At 38.6% G+C, this 21,979-nt stretch overlaps 1 protein-coding gene across 1 annotated transcript in view; it reads right to left on the bottom strand.

The window, feature by feature from the left end:
* ATP8A2 (ATPase phospholipid transporting 8A2) overlaps window positions 1–21,979 on the bottom strand; it is a 508,363-nt gene that overhangs the window by 425,729 nt on the left and 60,655 nt on the right. The window contains exons 2-11 of the mRNA XM_058547869.1: window positions 21,809–21,908; window positions 21,252–21,350; window positions 20,216–20,261; window positions 19,514–19,554; window positions 15,161–15,234; window positions 13,185–13,254; window positions 12,046–12,173; window positions 10,749–10,860; window positions 4,809–4,974; window positions 381–508 (exon numbers count right to left, since the gene is read on the bottom strand). Coding sequence (XP_058403852.1) covers window positions 381–508; window positions 4,809–4,974; window positions 10,749–10,860; window positions 12,046–12,173; window positions 13,185–13,254; window positions 15,161–15,234; window positions 19,514–19,554; window positions 20,216–20,261; window positions 21,252–21,350; window positions 21,809–21,908 — 964 coding nt within the window. The remainder of the gene's footprint in view (window positions 1–380; window positions 509–4,808; window positions 4,975–10,748; window positions 10,861–12,045; window positions 12,174–13,184; window positions 13,255–15,160; window positions 15,235–19,513; window positions 19,555–20,215; window positions 20,262–21,251; window positions 21,351–21,808; window positions 21,909–21,979) is intronic.

The raw sequence follows: 21,979 nt of genomic DNA, 5'->3' as shown, positions 1-21,979 counted from the left end.
ACTTCAAAAGCATGAACAACAGTTGCAGCCATTTTATCCCCGCTCACCAGAAGACACGCACCTGCTATGCATTCTGTCTCCATCATCTCACGTAATGCTCACAAGAACCCCTTGAACAGGCACTACTGTCCCCCACACTCCACAGACCGCGAAGCTGAGGACTTAGGCAACATGTTACCACCACCAAGGCTCAGGGACACCCTTGCCAGAGACTCCTTGCCAGTCTTCTGGCCGCTTGAACTTCCCGAGGAAATCGTGAATTAACTATATTCTTCCTTTTCTGGGAGCTCAATTAAATGACTAAGGCTCTGAGAAAGTATTAGAAAATGGTAGTTGACATTTCTCCAGCAGCTCAACTTTTAAACTGCTGTGATACTTACCCAGTTTATAAAAAGGGCTTGAGTGTATTTCACAACCTCAAGAGTCATCAAGAGACTGATAGGAATAAGATTGTTGTACAAGATGATGAACGTCAACAAGTTATATCCAAAATTATCCGAGCTCGTGTCTGTGGAAGAAAACCATAATATCTGTATAGCTTTAATTAGTCTCCACTCAGTGTCCATTTATTTTGTTATTTTGGAATTTTTCTAAAAGATGTTCAGAAAAAAGTCTGTTGGCTTATGTATAAATTTAGAGATTCAAGTTAAAATAGTTATTGAGCACCTACAGTGTGGCACCAACTGTGAATACAAAGACTATTAAGACACAATCCCTTCCAATAAAGAGCCAGCTTCTAATAGGAGTTTGTGGGGGAGGGGAGTAAGCAGAAGCAAGTATGCCCCTCAATGTGACTATGCAGCAGGATATAGCTACTAAAGAGGAGTTCATATGGCATTGCAGAAACAGGACAGGAGGTTTCTTTAATAGGCAAGTACAGTCACTGAAGGCCATCCAGAAGAACACAGGCTTTAGCCAAGTTTTGGAGGACACAGAAAAGACAGCTAATTAAAAAGGATGCAGAAAAGAGGACAGGCATTTGAAATGGTTGTAAGAAATATCTACAACCTCATTCAACTATGACTATATTTGGGCATTCCAAAGAATTGGTAAAATGGAAAAAAAGTGTGAACAGGGAAAACAGGTGAAGAGTTGGAGGCAACAAGAAGCCTTGAGCCTATTTATTGAAGATAAGAGAAGGAATGTCTTGATGGAACAAGATCCCCAAAGAGGAATCAAGACTCTGCAGGGGTGGACTCCAAAGCAGAGGCAGGGTCAGCTTGGACAGGAGGAGGGATCAGGAGAAGGGAAAGAGGTACGAGTTCTATGAGTATCAAAAGTAAGCAAAAGTTCTTTGAACTGAAGTCAAAGCTCCAACAGTAACAATGCAAACGTGAAGTTTGATAACTTTTATCAGAGCTACTCAGACTTTACCACAAGGATAACAAGGCAGAAAGCATTAGGGATGGGACAAAAAGATCATTCTTCCACTGCAAATTATGCAGTTAGTACTGGAGTTTGACATTATCTGAGCAATTTAAACACTAGTTTCCACAAAGCCTGTACACCAAGTGTCAATGCTGTTTATTTACTCAGACCACGACATTTTGGAACTAACTATATATGTACACAGAATGTTAGTCTTCACATTTGAAGCTAGACATATAACACGGTCCAAATCCAAATTTTAAGAACGAAAATCAAGGGATTTTAATCCAAGCTACAACTGAAGTCCCAGTCACATTTCCCACATTTGTAAAGTGGCAACAAGAGTTCTCCCAGGTGGATCAAAGTGTATGAGTTTTCTATATGAGATAATCAGAAAAGGAAAAACATGTTTTGCTCAGTTTAGCTAAAATATTTTGAAAGATGGAAATAACAATTACCCCAAGAAAATATCCCCAAATTTTTAAATTCAAATTTATTCAAAAAAATTTGTCATTAAATCTTATTTATTTTCTGGTATTGCTATATAAAGAGATTGGCAAATCTTCTCTCAAAAAAAGAAGCAATAAAACTGGAAAAAATTGTCAAAAACAAGCATTTAAAGTGTTTGGAAACTGATCATAGTATATACAAAAAATTCAAAAGCATAAACTCAAGAAAATGTACTCATTCTCAGTCAGTGGGAACCTCTGACATTTAAGCCAAAGGCTGTTTCCCCCTCCTTTCTCCCAGATCCATGTTGCTTAAGTTCTGTTCTGGGTGAGTGGTTGAGGCAGGCCATGAGGACTGGCAGTTCTCATCTCTTCCCACCCCCCTAGCTCCGTGTTACATAAATTCTACCCCAAGGTGGGGTAGTCTGCTACCACAGAGTGGGGCAGGCTGTCAGGATAGAAAGAGCCTGAGGGAGCCAACATTATTTGGAGCACAGCATAAAAAAGGCCATGCCCAGGGCATTGTCAAAAACAATAGCGATTCCAGTAGCTAATAATCAGGAAAGATAACTCACAATACTAGTAAGGGCAAACAAAACAGCAGACTAGCCAGAAATTAAAAAGGGAGATCCATGGAGAGAAATGGCCAAAGAAACCTTGCTAAGACCACACTCAACTCCGGTGGTCCAGAAGGCCATGTCCATGCACAAGGCTGCATCTGCTCAGGAGAAACCAGAGAGGGTACTTGTGAGCTACTTGTCACTGACTGAATGTGGGAAAATATTAAACTCCCCAAACACTGAAGGCATTACCCAAGCCTCACACAGGTCAAACCACAGAGGGCGGAATTCTTACTGGCTCAAGGAAGTTAAGCACAATCACTGGCTAACTTCTAAACTATGCTGACCTGCTGACCCAGGGGTGACCCCTAGGAATTCGAGCTTAAAAACAAGGAGAGGAGTGACTGCTAATGAGGATAGGGTACCTTTCTTGAGATGATGAAGATGTTCTAAAGTTAGGTAGTGGAGAATGTACTAAAACACACTGTAGACTTTAAATCGTACATTTTAAGAAAAGTGAAAAGTAAAAACATGGAAATAAAACTGAGCAGTAACATCAGAGGCTGTATGCTACAGAAGAAAACAGACTTCACAGAATTAGTCCAGCCAAGTCACTAAAATAAACAAAAATAGCAAAAACAACCCCTCAGAGAAAGAGGAAATGAGAATCCAGAGTTGCTGCAATATATTATCTAAAATGCCCTGTTTTCAACAATAAAAAATAATGAAACACACAAAGAAACAGGAAAAAACCAAGTAATAGAAACTGCCTTAGAGGGGGGCCCAAATGATGGACCAAACACAGATTTCAAACATAATCAAAGAACTAAAGAAATCTATTTAAAGAATTGAAAGAAAGTATGATAACAATGACTGACAATTAGAGAATATCAATACAGAGACAGAAGTTTAAAAAGAAAGAACCAAATGGAAATTCTGAAACTGGAAAGTACAACAATTGAAATGAAAAAATCACTAGTGGAGCTCAACAGCAGATTTGAGCTAGCAGAAGACAGAACAGACAAACTTGAATATAGATCAATAGAGATTATCCAATCAGAAGAGAAAGAAAAAAGAATAAAGAAAAATTAACAGAGCCTCAGAAACTCGTTAGGACACATCAAGTGTACCTATAGATAGATAGATAGATAAGAATCTGGTACTTCTAGGAGTACCAGAAGGAGAGGGGAATGAGAATGTGAAAGAAACAATATTTGAATAAATAATAACTGAAAACTTCCCAAATTTGATGAAAAATATTAATTTACACATCCAAAAAGCTCAACAAAATCCAAACAGAATAAACTTAAAACTACTGAAAACCAAAGACAATTTTGACAGCAGCAATAGAAAAATGACTAACATACAAGGGAAAACTCAATAAGATTAACAGCTGACTTCTCATCAGTACAATGGAGGCCAGAAGGTAGTGGAATTAGGTATATTTAATGAACTGAAAGGAAAAGAATGCGAACCAAGAATTCCACAAGAATTCTGTATCAGCAAAACTACCCTTTAAAAACAAAGGATAAATTAAGACATTCCAAGATAGAAACTGACATAATTTGTTGCTATTCAATCTGCCTTACAAGAAATACTAAAGGAAATTCTCCAAAATGAAAGGAAATGACACCAGACAGTAATTAAATCCACATAAAGAAACAAAGGGCAGCAGCAAGGTAATTATATAGCCACTTATAAAAGATAGTATAATTACTCTTTTTTATCCTTTCTTTTGAATTTAAAAAAACAATGGCAAAAAAATCATTATAAAATTGCATTGTTGGACTTACATACAGATGTAATATATATGACAGTACAAAGGAGTGAGGGCAGAATGAAGCTACATAAACCGAAAAATGACACAAGCTGGTAACTCAAACCCATAGGAAGAAATGAAGAGTACTGGAAATGGTACATAAGTAGGTTAATGTAAAACAACTCTATTTTTTTTTCTTTTTGCTCCTTTAAAAGACATAAAATTATATAAAGCAATAATTATAACACTGTATTATTGGGTTGATAGCATAGATGTAATATATATGACAACAATAGCACAACACACAGGAGGAAATGGACCTATACTGGAGTAAAATTTCTGTATTTTACTGGAATTAAGTTAGCGTTAATCTGAGGTAGCTGCTAATAAACTAAAATGTACACTGTAATCCCTAGAGCAACCACTAAGAAAATAACTCAAAAAATGTAGTTAAAAAAATAATCATTTGAATATAAAACTATCCCCAAACGTGTCCATCTTCACTTCATCACATGATTCCTAATCTCTCAACTATCCTTGAAAGGCTGGCATTATATAGAGTAGCCAAAGGGAAGAGAAAAATGGCATGACCACCACACATAAACCATGCTTGGAAGGATTTTCCAATAATGGTTTGTTCTGTTTCAACAAGCAACCCACCCCAGAACTTACCCATCTTCTTGATGTACCAGTTCTTTCCACCTTGAGACCCGTTCCAGTACAGGGCACCCACCGAGCTCACCAAGGCCATGACCAAGAGGATGCCAAACAACACCAGGATCTGCACATTGGTCACCTTCTCAACATTTGATCTCTTGAGAGGTGCTTTGGTGGAATTCTGTACAACAGCATTTAAAATCAATAAGGGTCACAGAACAGACTTTGGGGTAAGGAGTGGGAAGAAAAGGAGGTAAGTTAACCAAATTCAACAAATAAAAAATAAAAGATTGTATTTTTTTGTCAAATAACCAATAAAATTAAAAAGTGCACCATTAAAAAAAATGTACTCCTGAATCAACAGCTGGTTTTAAATAAAGAAGACACACTCTACCATTTTAAAAAACACATTTCAATTCTACATGATTCAATCTGGACTTAAGATTACATTTTAGCATAAAATTAGCTACTTTCACTATCTTAAAACACAACAAGTTCTAAATCATTTAAGTCCAGTTTAAAAGAAATCAGGATGTCACTAATTCAAGAGAAACTTAAAGATCCTATATATCATAAAAATCTAGAGAGAATCTTCAAATAACATAGCTTTATAATTAATATACAAAGAGATATTTTTGAAGTACATATTTTCCCTCCAGCAGCTCAAAATTTAATTGAGAAAAAAAAAAGACAGACACAAACACATACACATCAATAATACAAAATAGAACATTAATAAGTGTCAAAATAAATGGATGGACAAAAGGTGTATTTGGAAAACTGTGAACAAGAAACAAGCAGGAAAAGTCAAGAAAGCTCTAGTGGTCAGGATAAATCTGAATGGAGTCCTAAATCATAAACAGAATGTAGACAGGAAAGTAAAACAAAAGAGGAAAGACAGCCTAACCATCTATAAACGTGCATGGCCTGATTTCTCACTGCTGGTGGGGACACCAGTCTACCTAGAGCAGAGGGCAGTGTTGGGAAATGTGTTCAGAAAGATTCATTAAATCCAGATTCAAGGACCACTGCATATCAGCCAGAAAATGTGGAACTATATCCTCTCAGCAGTGGAAAAGTCAATAGAACTGTTTGCACTAGACAGTTATGAACCTGAAGTCATTTTATTAAAAATTTTCTGAAAGTAGTTGTGGTGGGCAGAATAATGGTCCCCTAATGATGTCCATGTCCTAATACCTGAACTCTACGCATATGTTACTTTATGTGTTAAAGGGACTTTACAGATGTGATTAAATTAAGGACCTTAACTTGGGGAGATTATCTTGGGCTATCCAAGTGGGCCCAATTTAATCACATGGGTCCTTAAAAGCAGAAAAAGAAGAGATCCTTTCCTGGCTACAGTCAGAGGGAGATGTGACTACATGAATGGTCATGTAGAAGAATGGTCCAAGAGATGCAACATTGCTGGCTTTGAGGATGGAGGAAGGGGGTCATGAGTCCAGGAACTCCGACAGCCTCCAGAAGGCTGGAAAAGGCAAGGAAAAGATACTCCTCTAGAGCCTCCTAGAGTATTCTAGAAAGGAATGCTGCCCTGCCAACACCTTGATATGGATGAGACTTGCATCAGACTTCTGACCTATAGAACTGTAACATAACAAATTGTGTTGTTTTAAGCCACTAAATTTGCGGTAATTTATTATGGCAGCAATAGGAAACTAATACAGTCATACAGCAGATGATAATAATCCATTCCTGGAGGTGACCAGAGCCTGGATTAAATCAGAAGCCAGGAAGTGGACAGGGGGAGAGGGACAGGAGCTTCAGTCTGCAGGTCTCCTTCCATGAGTCATGAGCCTTGTCTCTTTAGAGGCAACACTGATTTGCTAGATCAGGTGATTTGAAAATTTGTGAGGCACTAACTGGCCATAAAAATAGTGCCTTGTGCCAAACTTAAGTCAGCACTCTCCTTCACTATTCTCAATTTATCTGATCATTAACAAGGTAGGATGATAATGTCTCTGAAAATAAGAATACAAATAAAGTCACAACGTGAAAATAAAATCGAGATGAAAATGGGAGGCAATTCATTCCTAAGTTCCACAGAGAAGCTCATAACACAACATTGCTGAAATTGTCTGAATTCTTTCACCAAACCCAGAAATACTACTATCACCTGTGGGGTGGGGAGTTACGGAATTGTTACACTGGCGATTTTGAAAAGCTAATTCCTTTAAGTATCTAAACAGCACAGCAGCATTTTCCTTTATAAACTCTTTTCTCCCTTTCACTTTAGTTCTCTAAATTATTTGTTCTTTACAGACTTTTTAAAAAATTCTTCTAGAATCTAAATGGAAACCCATTAGTAAAGGCTGACCTATCACCAATCAAATGCTATCTAAAGGTCCATGGGGATGACATATCACCTCTGGCCTCATGGAAGAGCCAACAGACCAGTTCCCAGACTGCCTGTCCCAAGCTTTTAAAAACTAAAGATGATCTTACCATTTTTAATAAACATTCATTGGAGGCACAGGCAGAAAAAAAATTTATAATTAACATCATTTCTATGACTCTATTAGTTTATTGACAACTGATCTTTTCCAGTGGTTGAATCCTGGCCAGTTAACAGGGTTAGAAAAAGTTATCCTTTATCCAACACAAAAGCCCAAAACTTCAGGCTTCAACACACACACTTCGTGGGAAGCCAGCTCTGTGTACTCACTCCCAACCCCTGGACATTTCGACTTGTAATGATGAGCTTGTAATGTTCAATTCCGACTAGCATTGTAAGTTCCTATACAATTCTTAGAAAACACTGCTACTTCTGAGTAATGGAGTTCTTAATAGAAATAGGCCAAAATGTCAAAATTTGAAAAAGCTTATATTTGACCTGAATTTTACACAGTTTATTCCCTCCTAAGAAAGCAGTCAGAAGAGTACTAGTTAGAACATGGACTCGGAAGCCAGATTGCCTAGGTTTGAATCCCAGCTCTACCTCTTCCTGGGTTTGTGACTTTGATAACTTACTTAGACACTCCGTGCTTCAGGGTCCTCATCTAGAAAATGCAAACAATAATATTATCTTCCTCATAGGGCTATTGTGAGGACCAAATGAGTTAATATATACAAATTGCTTAGAACAATGGATGGGGCAGTAGGTATTTGCTGTAATTAATGTGATAATATTTCTCTTGCCCATTAAATCAACCAACGGAAACAGCAGACATTGAAATATTTCTACGCATAACAACCCTAAACATGAAACAAGGAACTTTGAAGAGTAAAAGGCATTGAGGTAAGAGTTTAAAAAACAAAAAAAAAAGTAAAAGAAGCCTAAAGCAATGGTGTTTCCTCTCTGTGGTCAACCAGCACAAGTACGGACAAAAAATGTTATTTCACAAACAGAATAGCTTCCAGCTATGTGTGTTACATTATATTACTTTTGAAAGCTCATTATTTTTACTTGTTGTTTCAGCCCTAAAGGCACGGTGACTCTAGCACAGGTGTTCTGGGGCTTTCCATTATTCTGTACTCGAACAGTCAACACGTAATAAGCCTTGCAAAGAGGTTTATCACATCTAGGTACAGGGAAAAGTGCCTGCCACACTCATGAGATGCACACTTCATGAAGTAGCTTAGTGCACACTTTGCTCACTGAAGAGATGATGGGATCATTTTTAAGGGTAACTTAATTGGGATCATTTTTAAGTGTAACTTAATTATCTCTTACACCTTGGCTACAAAGCTGTATTACCAAAGTATGATCTAGAAAAACAGTGTTACACCCTGAGAAAACAACCAGTGTACAAGGGAATCATGGATAGTGGTTACATTTGTAATATGCACAATCTAAAAACTAGTCTTGGGGCCCCGCCCAAATCTGAGCTAGCTCCTTGTGATCTCATTGTCACTTCATCATAAAAAACAGAAGGGATCTGTGCTTAGTGGAGCTCCAAAAGTGCTAGGCAGTGGCTGCTGGCAGTGGACTGGGGAAGTTAGAGGATACCTACTCGGTGGCAGAGCACTAAACTACTCATCAAGATCAAGCCTTCACATACAGGCTACTCAGAACCAATCCACTTTAAACATTCTAATCAGCACTTATGAATGAGTGAGGACCTAGCAGGAAGGACAGATCAGGCACATCTCAGATATGCTAAATAATCTTCATCCACCCAAGAGCTGCCTCTCAGTACTAACCACCTATTCATTTTTTGGTTGCCATGGATGCCCCACACACACACACATATCCCCTCTGTAACCACTGCCCCACACCTGGGCCCTACCATTCCAGGATCAAAACTTCCCTGTGTCCTCTCCCTCCTTCAGAAGCTTTTCTCTTGCTCCTTGCCTCCCCTAGCCAAGGACACTTCTTCCCTGAAGTCCCCTCAAGCAAAAGGTGCCGGTACAGACTCACATTCCTCAGAGTCTGAAGGTGGTATAACTCAATGTATATGCAGGACCTGACAACATTTTTGACATTATTTTTTCTCTAACGCATGTTAAAAAACCACTTGTAAAATTCATGTCATTTGGCTACAGTGACTTCTGCCCCTTCCCACTGCAAGTCCACCAACCTCTCAGTCACTCCCCCTCACTCCCTGCAGAGAAGCAATTGGGTTATGGCATCTGTCTCTACTCCAGCCTCGCCATGACCCTACCTTCAAATCACAGCACTGAGCCATCGAATGCCTGAGTCTCTCAGTCCTTCACTTCTCAACGTCGAATGGCCTCCAAAAGCTCTACCTTTAGCTTCCTACTCCCATGTTCACTCCTAGGTCTCTCCACTCTGCAACCCTCCACCCCAGAAACTCAAAGACAAGCACCCTACACACTGATCAGTCCATCACTCGCAACTCCAACAATCTTCTTCAACTTCAGTGAGCCTCTCAACCCTTCTAATCTTCCCCATCTCCCTCCCGTCTCCACTGCGTTACCCAGCGGGTGTGGCCATTGGGGTCTATCACTTCATCTGTTCTAATATTTAACTCTCTCCTCTTACATCATTTGACCCCAAAGAGTGGACCAACAAAATAGCCTCCTTTCTCCAACTCTGCATCTAAAATGTGTTTCTTAATATCATTCTTAGTATCTAGTCAACTGACACCCACAAACTCGGGTTGGTTGACTGTTCTACACATACCCACAACACTTTGTAATGACACATATTACAACAATTATCTCTCTACTTTGTAATTCCCTATTACTCCTTAGTCTACGTGGCTCCCAGAGGGTAAGACTGGGTCTTTCACTATTGTATCCATACAGCCTAGCACAAGACTTGGTGCGTGGTGGTCACTAAACATTTTTTAATTAAGAAATATAGCCAAAAATATGCTCTAGAAGTTATACAAAAGGGCAGACAAGCTGAAAAGCCAATTCTCATTAATAGCGACCATTAGCAAAATAAGATGCCAAGTGATACCAAAGAAATGTAAGAAATGACACAAAGTTGTCTGGCAAAATACGTCATAATATAAATGAGTTGTAAATCCACAAATAATTTAAAAATTAACAGGGGGAAAGAGCAAAATCATTTTAATATATTTTCTCTGGTATATGATATGAAGAATAAACATTAGTTCAAAAATAACTGATTTTAAATTGTCTAGAATTCAGTTAAATAAGACAATTTCCTGTAAAATCCTAATTAATGAAGTGAGGAGGAAAAGCGAGGAAATAAAGAAGTTAAAATGAATCCCCCTTTGAGTCAAGAAGATAAAATAGGTTAAAACAGATTGTCCCCCTAAATCTGGAAAACAAAGACCATTGATATTTCAGGCAAGAAGTAACAAATATCTGATACAATAACAGAAATCCTGGAAGAAACGACCTGAGGAACCAAAATAAAGGCATTTCCTTTCTAAAGTTAGGTTCATAGACAAACTTGAGCTTCCTAAATGCAACATGTGCATTTTCCACCCTCTACTCCATTAAAAAAAAAAAAAAAAAAGACTAAAATCAGCATTGTTTTTCAGCAGAGAAATGTTTTACCTGCATGAGTTTGGTGTCGTGTCCAGTATAAACAACTATGCCAAAGACCCACTGAGTATTCCTAAGCTGTGTACCTCTTAATAAGATCTGGTCAGGCCCAAGGGAAACAGGGCTAAAAATAAGAAACAACATTTATATTTAATGATAGTCTGACAAATGAGCATGAGCTTTCCCCCTAAACATAAACCCACAAGAAATCAAATGTTTCCTTTAGTAAAATTCGAACTATTTCACTAAGAAACAGGGACAATAAAGGTTACCAGTGGCTTAATCAACCCCCCAAAAAAACGTTTATCTTATCCATTCATCAATATAGAAAAAGGTGGTGTTTTTTCCCTATACAATGTTAGAAGGAACTTATAACCCTGTATGAAACTGAACACCCAAAAAGGAAATTGCTAAAATAACCAGAAGTTTATTCATTTGGGAAACCCAGTTTATTTTACAGACTATTATAGTAAAATAAAACCAATAAAGCTATAATATCACATTTGTCAAAGATGATTTAATGATTAAATAAGTCTGATTAATAATTTAGAAATTCAAAACGGGGAGCCTACAGAATGGCTCCACATACTAAATGAAAACCAAGAAATGTCTCGCTTAGTTGTCATAGCTATTTTGGGTCGATTCCCACGATCAGCTCCTTCCCTTTGGGTCTGTTCAAAACATCAAGGCGGGAAGCACTGGTCGGAAGCATGCAGATTCAAGATGGACGGAAGATAGCACTGCACCCCAACAGGATGACAAAAACGACTCTCAACAATAAAACAAATGTCAAGAGAACAAAGACAACAGAATATAGACAACAGGGCAGTGAACGTTCTACAGGAAGAGTAATTGTTGTCCCTTTCACTCAACTTTCTAAAAACAAATGCTACTTAGAAGAATGCTAGCAAAAAAAAAAAAAAAGACATTTCTCTAATAAATATATTAGCTTTTATACACCTCAGACACCTCTCTTCTCCTTTTCTGGACAATTTTATGCAGCCAAAACCAACTCTCCTCCCTGCTGGATAACACACACAGAAAGAACAGGCCAGTTCTGTGAACCTCATTTCAGACTCTCAGGCTATTTTCATGTCAAAAATCAGTTCTTTCCCTAAATTTAAGGGAAGGTTTAAATTGATTGAAATACCATTTTGAAGAAAGCTCAGTCTTTCATATCTAAGCTAAACATAAAGAAATCTGCTTTAAAATATTATGAAACAAGAAAACAAACTTATATTTTCCAAAGCTCCAATAATTCTTAGGCAAATTAAAAAAAACAAAACACTAAGAAAAAGGAAAATGCTACCTTTTCCCATCTAAGTGCAAGTTTCCAGTGAAGTCATAGAGGTGGCGGTTGGGCCCTTCACATTCTATGGTTCCAGATAACTTCATCAACACTTCCCTCGTTTGCATGTCAGCGGTGTGACTCAAGCTCTAAAAGGTGAAACCAAAAGAGGACATTGAGCACAACCTTCCACGTTTAGGGAAGACATTCAGCATCCCCACTGTCAATGGAAAGGAAATAATGAATCAACTAAAATGGAATAATTTGGGAGGGAGCTAAATCAAACTATCAGCCCCTTAAGAAAGACTTTACAGGCAGCTTTTGCCACAGCAGCCTAACGCAAAAGTTTCAAAAAAGTTCAATGAGGCAGAAAGTCAAGATTCCACCACTTGCTGGAAACATCCATGTTCAAATGTCAGCATACTCAAACACCTTACAGAAAGCGTACTCTATTAGCTGTACTCGAATATGAGTCGTAAACATAAAGTGTCCCTTTAAAATAGTATGATATCTAGCCCTAGTAACTCTTCTTGAAACAGGAAAAAACGTCTAAATCAAATATATAAGGTAGAAAAGAAAGATGTCTGGACAGAATTATCAAATTCAACTTTATGCAGCAGAAAATTAAATGTCAAAATGCTTGAAATTGTTATTATATTAAAGACTATTCTTCATTCTAGAATTAAAATATACGGTAAGAATAGCTTTGTTTAAGGCATGGAAATTTTGTATCTAATATATTACTCTCTAGAATTAGAATCTCAATTAAAACAACAATGTAAAGTAAGGTACCTAGAGCTTGTCTACTGCCTCTGTCCACTACAGATGCTGTCCTTTCCACCACACAGCTCAGTCTATCTGAGGATATCTCTTCTCACCTGCACTAATGGGCACAGAGCTCAATAAGATATAAATTAAGGCATGGTACCCTTTGTGACCCAGACTTAGACGAAGCCTACTTTTCCTAGCTCCGCTGTCACTGTCAAGGAGTTCCCTTCGCAATAAAATGCATGCTCTTCCCATAGATTCTATTAGGGTTAAGGCATAACCTTTTGTGGCAGAACAATTTTTCTCCAGAAAAATCACTGACTGGTACATGTGGGAACCAGATTTGCAATGTGGGCCACCATAACAACACAAGTCATAAAAGGTGACTTTACCTGACGTATTTTAAGGTTCGTCTCCCCATCTAGATTAGCTGTTTCGACATAACACATTGCCTGAGGTTCACTATGGAGAGAGGGGAAAAAAAAGTCAAAGTTTACTAAGGTCCCCTCCACAAATTCACAGCTCATCAAGTCTCTACTATGGGAACTACTTCTGCTGATTGGCCCTTCAAAATAGTGTTATAAACAACCACTTCAGTAGTATTAATAGATTAGAAAGACAAACACTCATCTTTGGGGCACAACACCAATACAAAGTTGCTTGCCCAGTGACCTTCCCTACTGGCTCCACATCATAGCTCCTTGATCTCAAGCAGACAGAAATAGCTGAGGATGAATGAGAAGGGAAAGAGCAGGTTATGGGAAGCAGGTGATGCCCCAGCTAAGACTCAACTACTGAGTGTGGGTGACCCCTAAAGTCTGAGGCTTGGCCTGCTCCTGACCAAAAGAGCCACCCTAGGCATGGCCCATACAAACACATCTTTTGAAGAAAAGTACAGCCAGAGGAGTTGAGGAATCAAGGCACAGTTTTTGAAGCCTTTTCTTCCCTGTACCTTTTACTATGTCAACAGGCAACTTTTTAATCAAAACACCTAATTTTAAGGACAGAAAACTCAAGGAATAAAAATAAGCATAGCAGATACTATACCCCTATTTCTAATCTTTGGGTTTAGGTAGCATGGTTAGTGTTTGAGAGACTGGATGCTAAAACCCACTGGCTAAGTTAAAATCTCCTAGTGCTAGCTTTATCTGTTACAAGGCCTTGGTGAGCTATTTAACCTCTCTGTGTCTCTGTTTTCTCATGAATAAAGTGAGGATATCAGGGGTTGTTGGCAAGACTAAATGGAATAAGGTACTCAGCAGGCTGCTTGGCACAAAGCATAGACTCAAACACTAATAAGCATCCTGAAAACATGACGTCAGCTCACAAATGATCCCAATTAAACCCAGGTTTTCTGAGGGTCACAACCAAAACTCATAGCGCAAACTATCAAGTGATCCACATTTTACTATTTCTAAGTGTTTCTTTGTTACCAATCAGTAGGAACAACCTGAATCCTGCTCTGTGTATATATAGTGCTTTTCCCCATCTATGGGCCTGGGGTCCTTTTTTAAAATCTTTTATCTCAAGCAGAAAATTCATGCTAAGGCTTAAAATTCAATGTGTGATCAAATCAAATAAAAGAAACACTGTCTGCAAGCAAAGAAAATGCAAACAGTGTGAGCACCTATGATTCCCAACAGCACTTAAACGTAGCAAGTTCTAGTCTTACCATCAAGTAATTTAATCTTGAACTCAAGAATAGCAGTTTATCTTATCCTAATTTTGGCATTCCTTCTTTGATATGTACTTTAACGTGTCAAGCCAAGGAAAAGTCAAGGACTGCATTGCGCATTATTTACACCGCTTAGTGGATGATACCTTTCTAGCACAAAATTACCTAGAAAACATGGCAATGACACTTGGGCAGAAAGGGGGTAAAATGTATACGAATGAAGAAGAAACACCATCTGCAGGTCATGTCTGTGCTGAGAAAATGCCCGTGGTTCTCTGAACAGCTAGTAAAGGGAAGTGTTGGGTTCTGCTGAAAAGGCTGCTGTCTGGACCCATCACAAGACTGGCTCTGATGTCTCAGATACGCTGCAACCTGGATGTTACTGAACGAATCACTCCACTGCTCTTGAATGTTTCCCTACAGGTGAGGAATAGCTCAGAATAGCCATGAGACCAAGAATCAATAAATGTAAAAAAGTTCAGAAAATGTACAAATGAATGAATGGGAGAAAGAAAACTTAGGGTTAAGGCAGGGAGAGGCAAATGACAAGTAATGGAAGAAGAGGCTAGAAAGAGAAGGATGGTGACCAGAGGGTGGAGGGGAGAGGGTGGCTTGAGATTTCTGCAGTCACCATTTAATATTTTATTGTTCTTAACATTTATTTCAAAAACTGTGCCCACGAGCACACCTGACCTGGAGGATAGCAGGACCACGTCTGCTGGAAGATACTGCCCATTGACGACCTTCACAATGTCTCCCACTGTCACCTAGAAAACCAGGGACAAGGACAGAGAAGTATGAAAGAAAAGAAAGCACAAATGGTGATAAAGGTGGTTAAATATTTGAACAACAAATTACTATATAACTATGCCATGAAGTTTAAGACAGAGAAGCTCAAATTATTTTCCTTAACAAGAACAAAAGGAAAATCTTTCAATACAGTCAAGTGGTAATATTGCCTTTTCGCAATGATGCTGAATGAAAAAGAAAAAGAGAGGGAGAAAAGAGATGAGTCAGAACAACCATCAAGGTCTCATCTTCTTACAATTATTCATCTGCTTACAAACTTGAACATCTCCACAGCTGTACACAGTAGGATAGTGTTAAGTGCACAGCTCCAGAGCCAGCTTGAATGCCTGGGTTCAGATCCCAGCTGGACTCCTTACTAGCTGTGTGTCACCTGAGAAGGTATGTAAACTCTGTGTGCCTGTTTTCTCATCTATATAATGAGGTCAACAGCACATGTTCCATGGGGTTATTGTGAGGATCAATTGAGTTAACACATGTAAATTTTCTCCATTTTACAAATGGGGAAACTGAGGCTCAAAATGAAATAACTTGATCAAGGTCACACAGCCAGTGAGTGTTAGAACCAGGATTCAAAACCGAGCCATCTGACTGGAGGGCCTGTGGTTTGACTGAAAGGTAACAGGAGATTCACCCATGAACAGAGCACATAAAAGGTCCCCAGGAATATACCACATAATGCATAGATTTGTACTGTCTTGAGAAATGGCCAGAAAGAGTCATGGCCAAAGTCAGAGACTACCTTGGCAAACATGCTCCACGGGACAGAAGACCCAAAGCCAAGGAACCAGGCTCTGGTCTGCAGAACATGAGCACCATGGCCGAGAGTCTATAAATCCTTTAAAGAACATCACAGAAGCATCTGGCTGGATAGAACATAGGCTTTCCAGGCAGGCAGGCCTAGGCTCAAATTTGAGCTTCTCTGGGATCCTGGCAAGCTCTCCACCTCTCTAAGCTCCAATGTCCTCACTTGTAAAATGGGGAAGTACCACTATTGACCCTGCAGGGTTGATGCAATGATTAAGGAAGTACATGCACGCATCTGGCATGACACAGGCACATGTTAAGTGCTGGTCTCCACCAGCATGAGTGTAAGGGAAGGGGCACTATGAGTGTAAAAGTCAGGATGGCAGGAAAGTCTCTGATGGCACTAGAAGTAAGGCCATTCCTAGTGCACAAACAATTTCAAAATTCAAAACAGGCACTATGTTTCCTGTTTCCTATTCTAACCCACGTTATCATTCTCTCAGAAATCAAGAATTTCAAATGATGTAATACTTGTGAAAAACTACTGGATCTTACAAGCTAGGAGAATGGCCATGGCCGGTGCCTATATTTAATCTTTTCTTAGGAAAAAAGAGGGTTTACCAAAATGTGTGCTACTAGTGTTTGTCGCTTATCAAAGTGTGCAAGGAAGTCTAAGGAATCGGGCTCAGTATCAGGAAGAGTGTAAAACTTAAATTCCAGAACCACTGTACATGTGAAGTCAGTATCCAATTTAAAGGCAAAAAGAAAGGCATGTAATTAAATTATATTCCATAACAAAGAGAAGTCAAAGAATAGGTGCTACAGAGCTATTTTAACAATCATCAGTACAAAAGCAAGGAATACTTATGAGAACTGAAAATATCTTCTAAATGTAAAAATATTTTAGGTGAATAGTTTAATTACATAATAAAATAAGAAGCAATTAGTTAAAAAAAAACTAGAAAGGAAAATTAGTTATGTTTTCAAAAGAAAAAAGGCAGTAGATTTTTTTTTAAGTCAAAGTGGGAGGACAAGGGAAATTATGGCTTTCTCCCAACTTTATTATCTAAATAAAGAGACATTTATATCTCAGTAACAAAGTACTGAGAAGCTTTATGTACATGAGAAACTACTTACTTGGATTTTGTTTGAAATGGTTTTCTATTTGATATTCCTGTGCATGGTCGTCCCTTGAGTGTGTGACACTACCTAGAGCAAGAATTCCAAAGGTGGGAGAGAGGCCCCGCTAGACCCCTGAACCCACTAGAGCCTCAGAGGATTTCTCAAGTCTCTTAGTTTTGAAGAAGAAGCTCAAAAGTCCTCTCAAAGTCAGCCAAAGCTGTCAACAACCCAAGAGCTGCCTCTCAGCATCCACCGACTACTCTGTTGCAGCTCAGGGGATCGCTGACTTGAGCTAAAGCACTTCGGAGTAGAGCTCTATTGCTTTGGGAACCTTAAAGCTGCCATTTCCACCTTGCCTGACATCTCTGGACCTCTCCTCACCTGGCCTCTCCCATATCTCATCCTGATTCTGAGCAGTTCTGCAGATGTGCCTGGCTTTTCGACACATCTCAGAGTTTCACCCAGTTACCTCTGTCTTGAACAGCATTTCCCTCTTAAACTGGTTATCTCCTGGTCATCCTTCAAGAGAACCATAGAGCATCCTGACCTGAACTGGTGGGTTGAGACTAGCTGGCCCTCCCAGATGTTCCCAGAGCCCCTGGAGTATCCCACTGCACAGCGCTCAGCCCGCACTGCATTCTGTTTAGCTGCCTGTCACTTCCACTCCACCAGTGGCTCTGGTACATGACCCTGGACCAGCAGCATCAGCCTCACCTGGGAACTTGTTAAAAATACAAATTCTGGGGACCCAGCCTGGAACTACTGAATCAGAAAGTCTGAGAGTGGGACCCAGCACTCCGTGTTGTACCAGCCCTGCAGGGGACTGAGATGCCCACTGGAGTCTGAGAACCTCTGTAGCAAACTCCTTAAGGACAGGGCCATGCTTTATCCTAATTGGCATCCGCAGGCCTAACAGTCTCTGGTACAGGCTAAGAGCTCCATTTAAATAAGCAAACAAAATGCATTTTTAATTGAAATAAAAATGCATGTGGCAAAGCATATAACAGGTGTTTGGTTGGTGTTATTTTCCCCTCTGAATGTGTGTAGTAAACAGTAATGGGCTTTAGGAGTCTGCAAGCCCATCAACTCCTGGACCCAGAATTCAGAGATCATCTCTCCATTTTCTGCTGTTTCAAGTAGTGTCAACATCCCAAATCCATATCATTCTCCACTCCAGCCAGTATTAATGCCTTTCTGGGGATGGAGGTGACAACAGGAATTGTAGAGAAACAGAGGCCATTACTAAGTGCCATGGAATTCCTTGAATTCCTATAGCATTGGGAGCATTTCTACCCTCTGTGAAGTCAAGAATTTCCAACCACTTGACCAAGAACCACCATACTTCCAAATGAGAGTGAGGTCAATAAATATTTGCAATACAGGACACTTCTGGACTGATACCAAGGTTAAAGTTTTATCACAAAACACTATCAAGGGGCTTACCAGTTTTCCTATAGCAAGTAAAAACAAAGCAAAAAGTAAAATAAATGGTGCAGTTACCATACCACAAGCATTTTGCAGACTTAAAAGGTCACAGAGGCATTTTAAACATTGCTTATTAAATGTTTAACAAGAGAAACTACTGTAAGTTACCCTTCTAAAAAGTAGTTTTCTTTTGAAATCACGTTAGTCAGCTTTGAATCCTGGAGTAATGAGATTCATCCCCAAAAAACAGCTTGTGAGAATTAGAAAGGTCCAGCTAAAACAGAGGTTCACTTAAAAAGCTAAACTTATTAGATACAAAATACCTAGATGGCACAGCATACTTATTCTAAATTTTCTATTCATCACTATAAACAACCAAAAACCCCACCATTCTCAAACCCTCCAGACCCCATACTCCCAGGAGGTGGAGGCAAACCCTTCTTGCTATCATCAAGGTCTCAATCACTTTGCCTCGGAATCAAAACAGGATGGCTTCCACCCCTACTCCACCACTTTATATTTAATGGTAATCATAAACGCAAACTTTCCACCGAAAACGTTAGAAGTGAGAATCTCAAAAGTTAAAAAAAAAAATCTTTAAAAATTGAATTTAGGTTAAGAGAACAACAGAAGATCAGGGAAAATATTTCTTGAATTGGATTTAGAAGTTAGAAAATGCTTTGAGATTTCAGAAATATCCATCAGGAGCAACGAATCTCACCCCTCTCAACTGACACAGTGAGCATCTTCTAAAAGACGCAGGGATCAGAGCAAACATGCACCAGGTCTAAGTAAACCTCCTGGGAGAACTCCACAATGTAAACTCGATATAAAATGGAGATGACCTCTGTCTTAGCATAAACTTTATACTGCAAGCAATACTAGCAATTAATTACAAGTCTCCAAACCAATGCTTTCTGGTATATCTTTAAAATTAGTTTTTACCTCTTTCCACATAATGGTATGCCACATACCATTTCTTAACACTGAAAAAGAAAAAAAGAAAACAATGTATCAGTTAATATTGGTGATAATCGAAATAAAATCAGCTATCCAAAATCCAAAACGTTCCTTTTAAAATTCCACTTATTAATCCCAACATACCATATCTTTAGACATAAAAGTATAACACCACTGCTTCCCAAAATGGAGCTCCAACCTATGTACCTATGTACCATATACATTAATGCATACACATAAATATAGATGTATGCATACAAGTCAAATCTATTCATATTTAGCCAAGAAGAAAAAAAAAAATCACCTTGCTGTTCCAAGATTTACCCAAATACACACACACACCCCCTAACAACACAGAGCTAATGTTCTAGAAATCAATACAATAATAAGTAGATAGAGAGAGGTAGGGAGCAATTATAAACAAGGATATGAATGCTATGACTTCTTATGAACATGTGTAGCTTCTGAAAATTACAACTTGTGCTAAAATTCTAAAATATCTAGATTCTTTTCAAATCTTAATTACCAAGACTCCTCCATTTTGTTGGATTTATCTGTCATTTTGCTATTTCTTTAAAATATTTTATAGATCATTTCCCCAATTTATCTCAATACCATTAATTACTTAAGTGCAGGTCTTATTCTCAAGTGTTCTAATGGAAAAGGTGACTCAGCCTGATATCTTACCTATCGTTTTCTTTCTGTTAACTGCATTGTCTGCCTTATGTCGCTTCTGTTACAGAAAGAAAAAAAGTTCTTAGATTCAAAAGTTCCAAATGAATAACTGAAATAGCAAACAGTAATATCAGGAAAAAAGAGGGACAAGGAAACCAAGCGGCATTGTTGCTAATGCTCTAGGGTTCAGTTCAGTGGTTTGTGGTCTCGCACCGCTCACTAAGTTCAGCCGACTGATGGAGTAAATGTAGGTGTTGTCCACTCCGGCTCAAACGATTACATTTTGGTTCCAGCAATGCACAAGCACTCTGAAGTATGAAACTTCTCACTCCACCATTGCTTTAGATCAGACTAAAAGAATTATTCAGAATGATGAACCCAACAACAAACAATTAAAATTGTTTTTTTGATAAAGAACTTTTGGGGCAAACTACCTTTGCTTTGATTTGTATTGCATTAGTCGTTTACCTAGTCCCAGAAAAAGGTACAAAAAAAAGTGTTTGAGAGAGCGTATGCGTGCATGAAAGAGAGAGAGAGAGAGGGAGGAAGGAAGGGAGAGAAAGATAGAGCACAGAGAAACGGAAGAGCCTGAAAAGAAGACAGAGAGAAAGAGGGGAGAGAGAATATGAATGTGGTTGTGGCCAATGAACTTGGAGATACACGGAGAAAAGTATGAGGAGGGAGAAGATTCTTGTAAAATTACCTCAGGCACGGCCAGCACAACAATGCTATACCAGACAGCAATACTATCCTTCCTTCACTACCCAAATGAGCAGCTGTGAAGCAGGATGTAAGGAATGTCAATGATAAAAATCAAAGGGAGTCCATAGACCCAACATTAGAAAACACAGTTTGAACTACATCTGTGTCACTGTATAGGTATTGATGACACTGTGTGTACTTGTTCTCTCCCCAGAAATATCATCATGAACCTTGAGAGGCTAGTTAGGCTACAGACCAATTTTCTGTCTTAAAAAACCCAAAGCAACAAATAAGTTATAAGTTATATTCAATACAACGTTTATATTATTTGAAAGCAAAAACTTACAAAGTCTTCTACAATCTCTTTGATGCCTGCAATTGTTAAAATAATGATCAATGGCACCAGGGTGGTATATCTTCCTGTTGGAGATACATCTGGAATTTGCTGCAAGATAAGAGACCAAAAGAAGAAAGCTGGCAAATTAAAATCTTCTCTACAGAAAAGAAAATATGGCACTCACCCCTCACTCTTTTGCAGATCTGTTCCATTTGTGTTACACCAAAATGATTACCTTATTTTAAAAACTAGCTAAGTATTTTACATATTTTTAAAACTTTATCCAACACTGCTATGTGTTTGAAACAGAAAAAGGGTTAAAAGTATGACCCTAGGGCCATTTTTCAACGCCTCTTTTACCACCTGCAATTATCCTTAAGGCAGTGCCTACAGAAGTCTCCCTTTATGCAAAGACCATGTTTGTTCCTACAAACAATCATTGGATGAAGGAGGCAAATTACATTCAAGTATTATGACACTTTTTCAGTTAAGTGACCTTTTAGCAAAATTTCATTTTGTATGTAATTAAGGTTATCAATTTTAAGTAACTTTTTAAAAAACATTACCTGTAATAAGGCAATAAAGAGGAAGAAGGCATTAGCAGCTCTTCTAATCTGCTCATACAAGAATCGAGGTAGAAATGTCAGCACGCTGTACTTGGCCGTACTATAGGTGCAAAGAAAAATACTAATATCAGTTACAGATGTAAATGCTAAAAAACAAGAAAACAAAAAGTT

The sequence above is a fragment of the Diceros bicornis genome, chromosome 9 (assembly GCF_020826845.1).
Source record: "Diceros bicornis minor isolate mBicDic1 chromosome 9, mDicBic1.mat.cur, whole genome shotgun sequence".
Lineage (NCBI taxonomy): Eukaryota > Metazoa > Chordata > Mammalia > Perissodactyla > Rhinocerotidae > Diceros > Diceros bicornis.
Note: the sequence above shows the minus strand (reverse complement) of the source record. Positions and strands in the feature narration are given on the sequence as shown.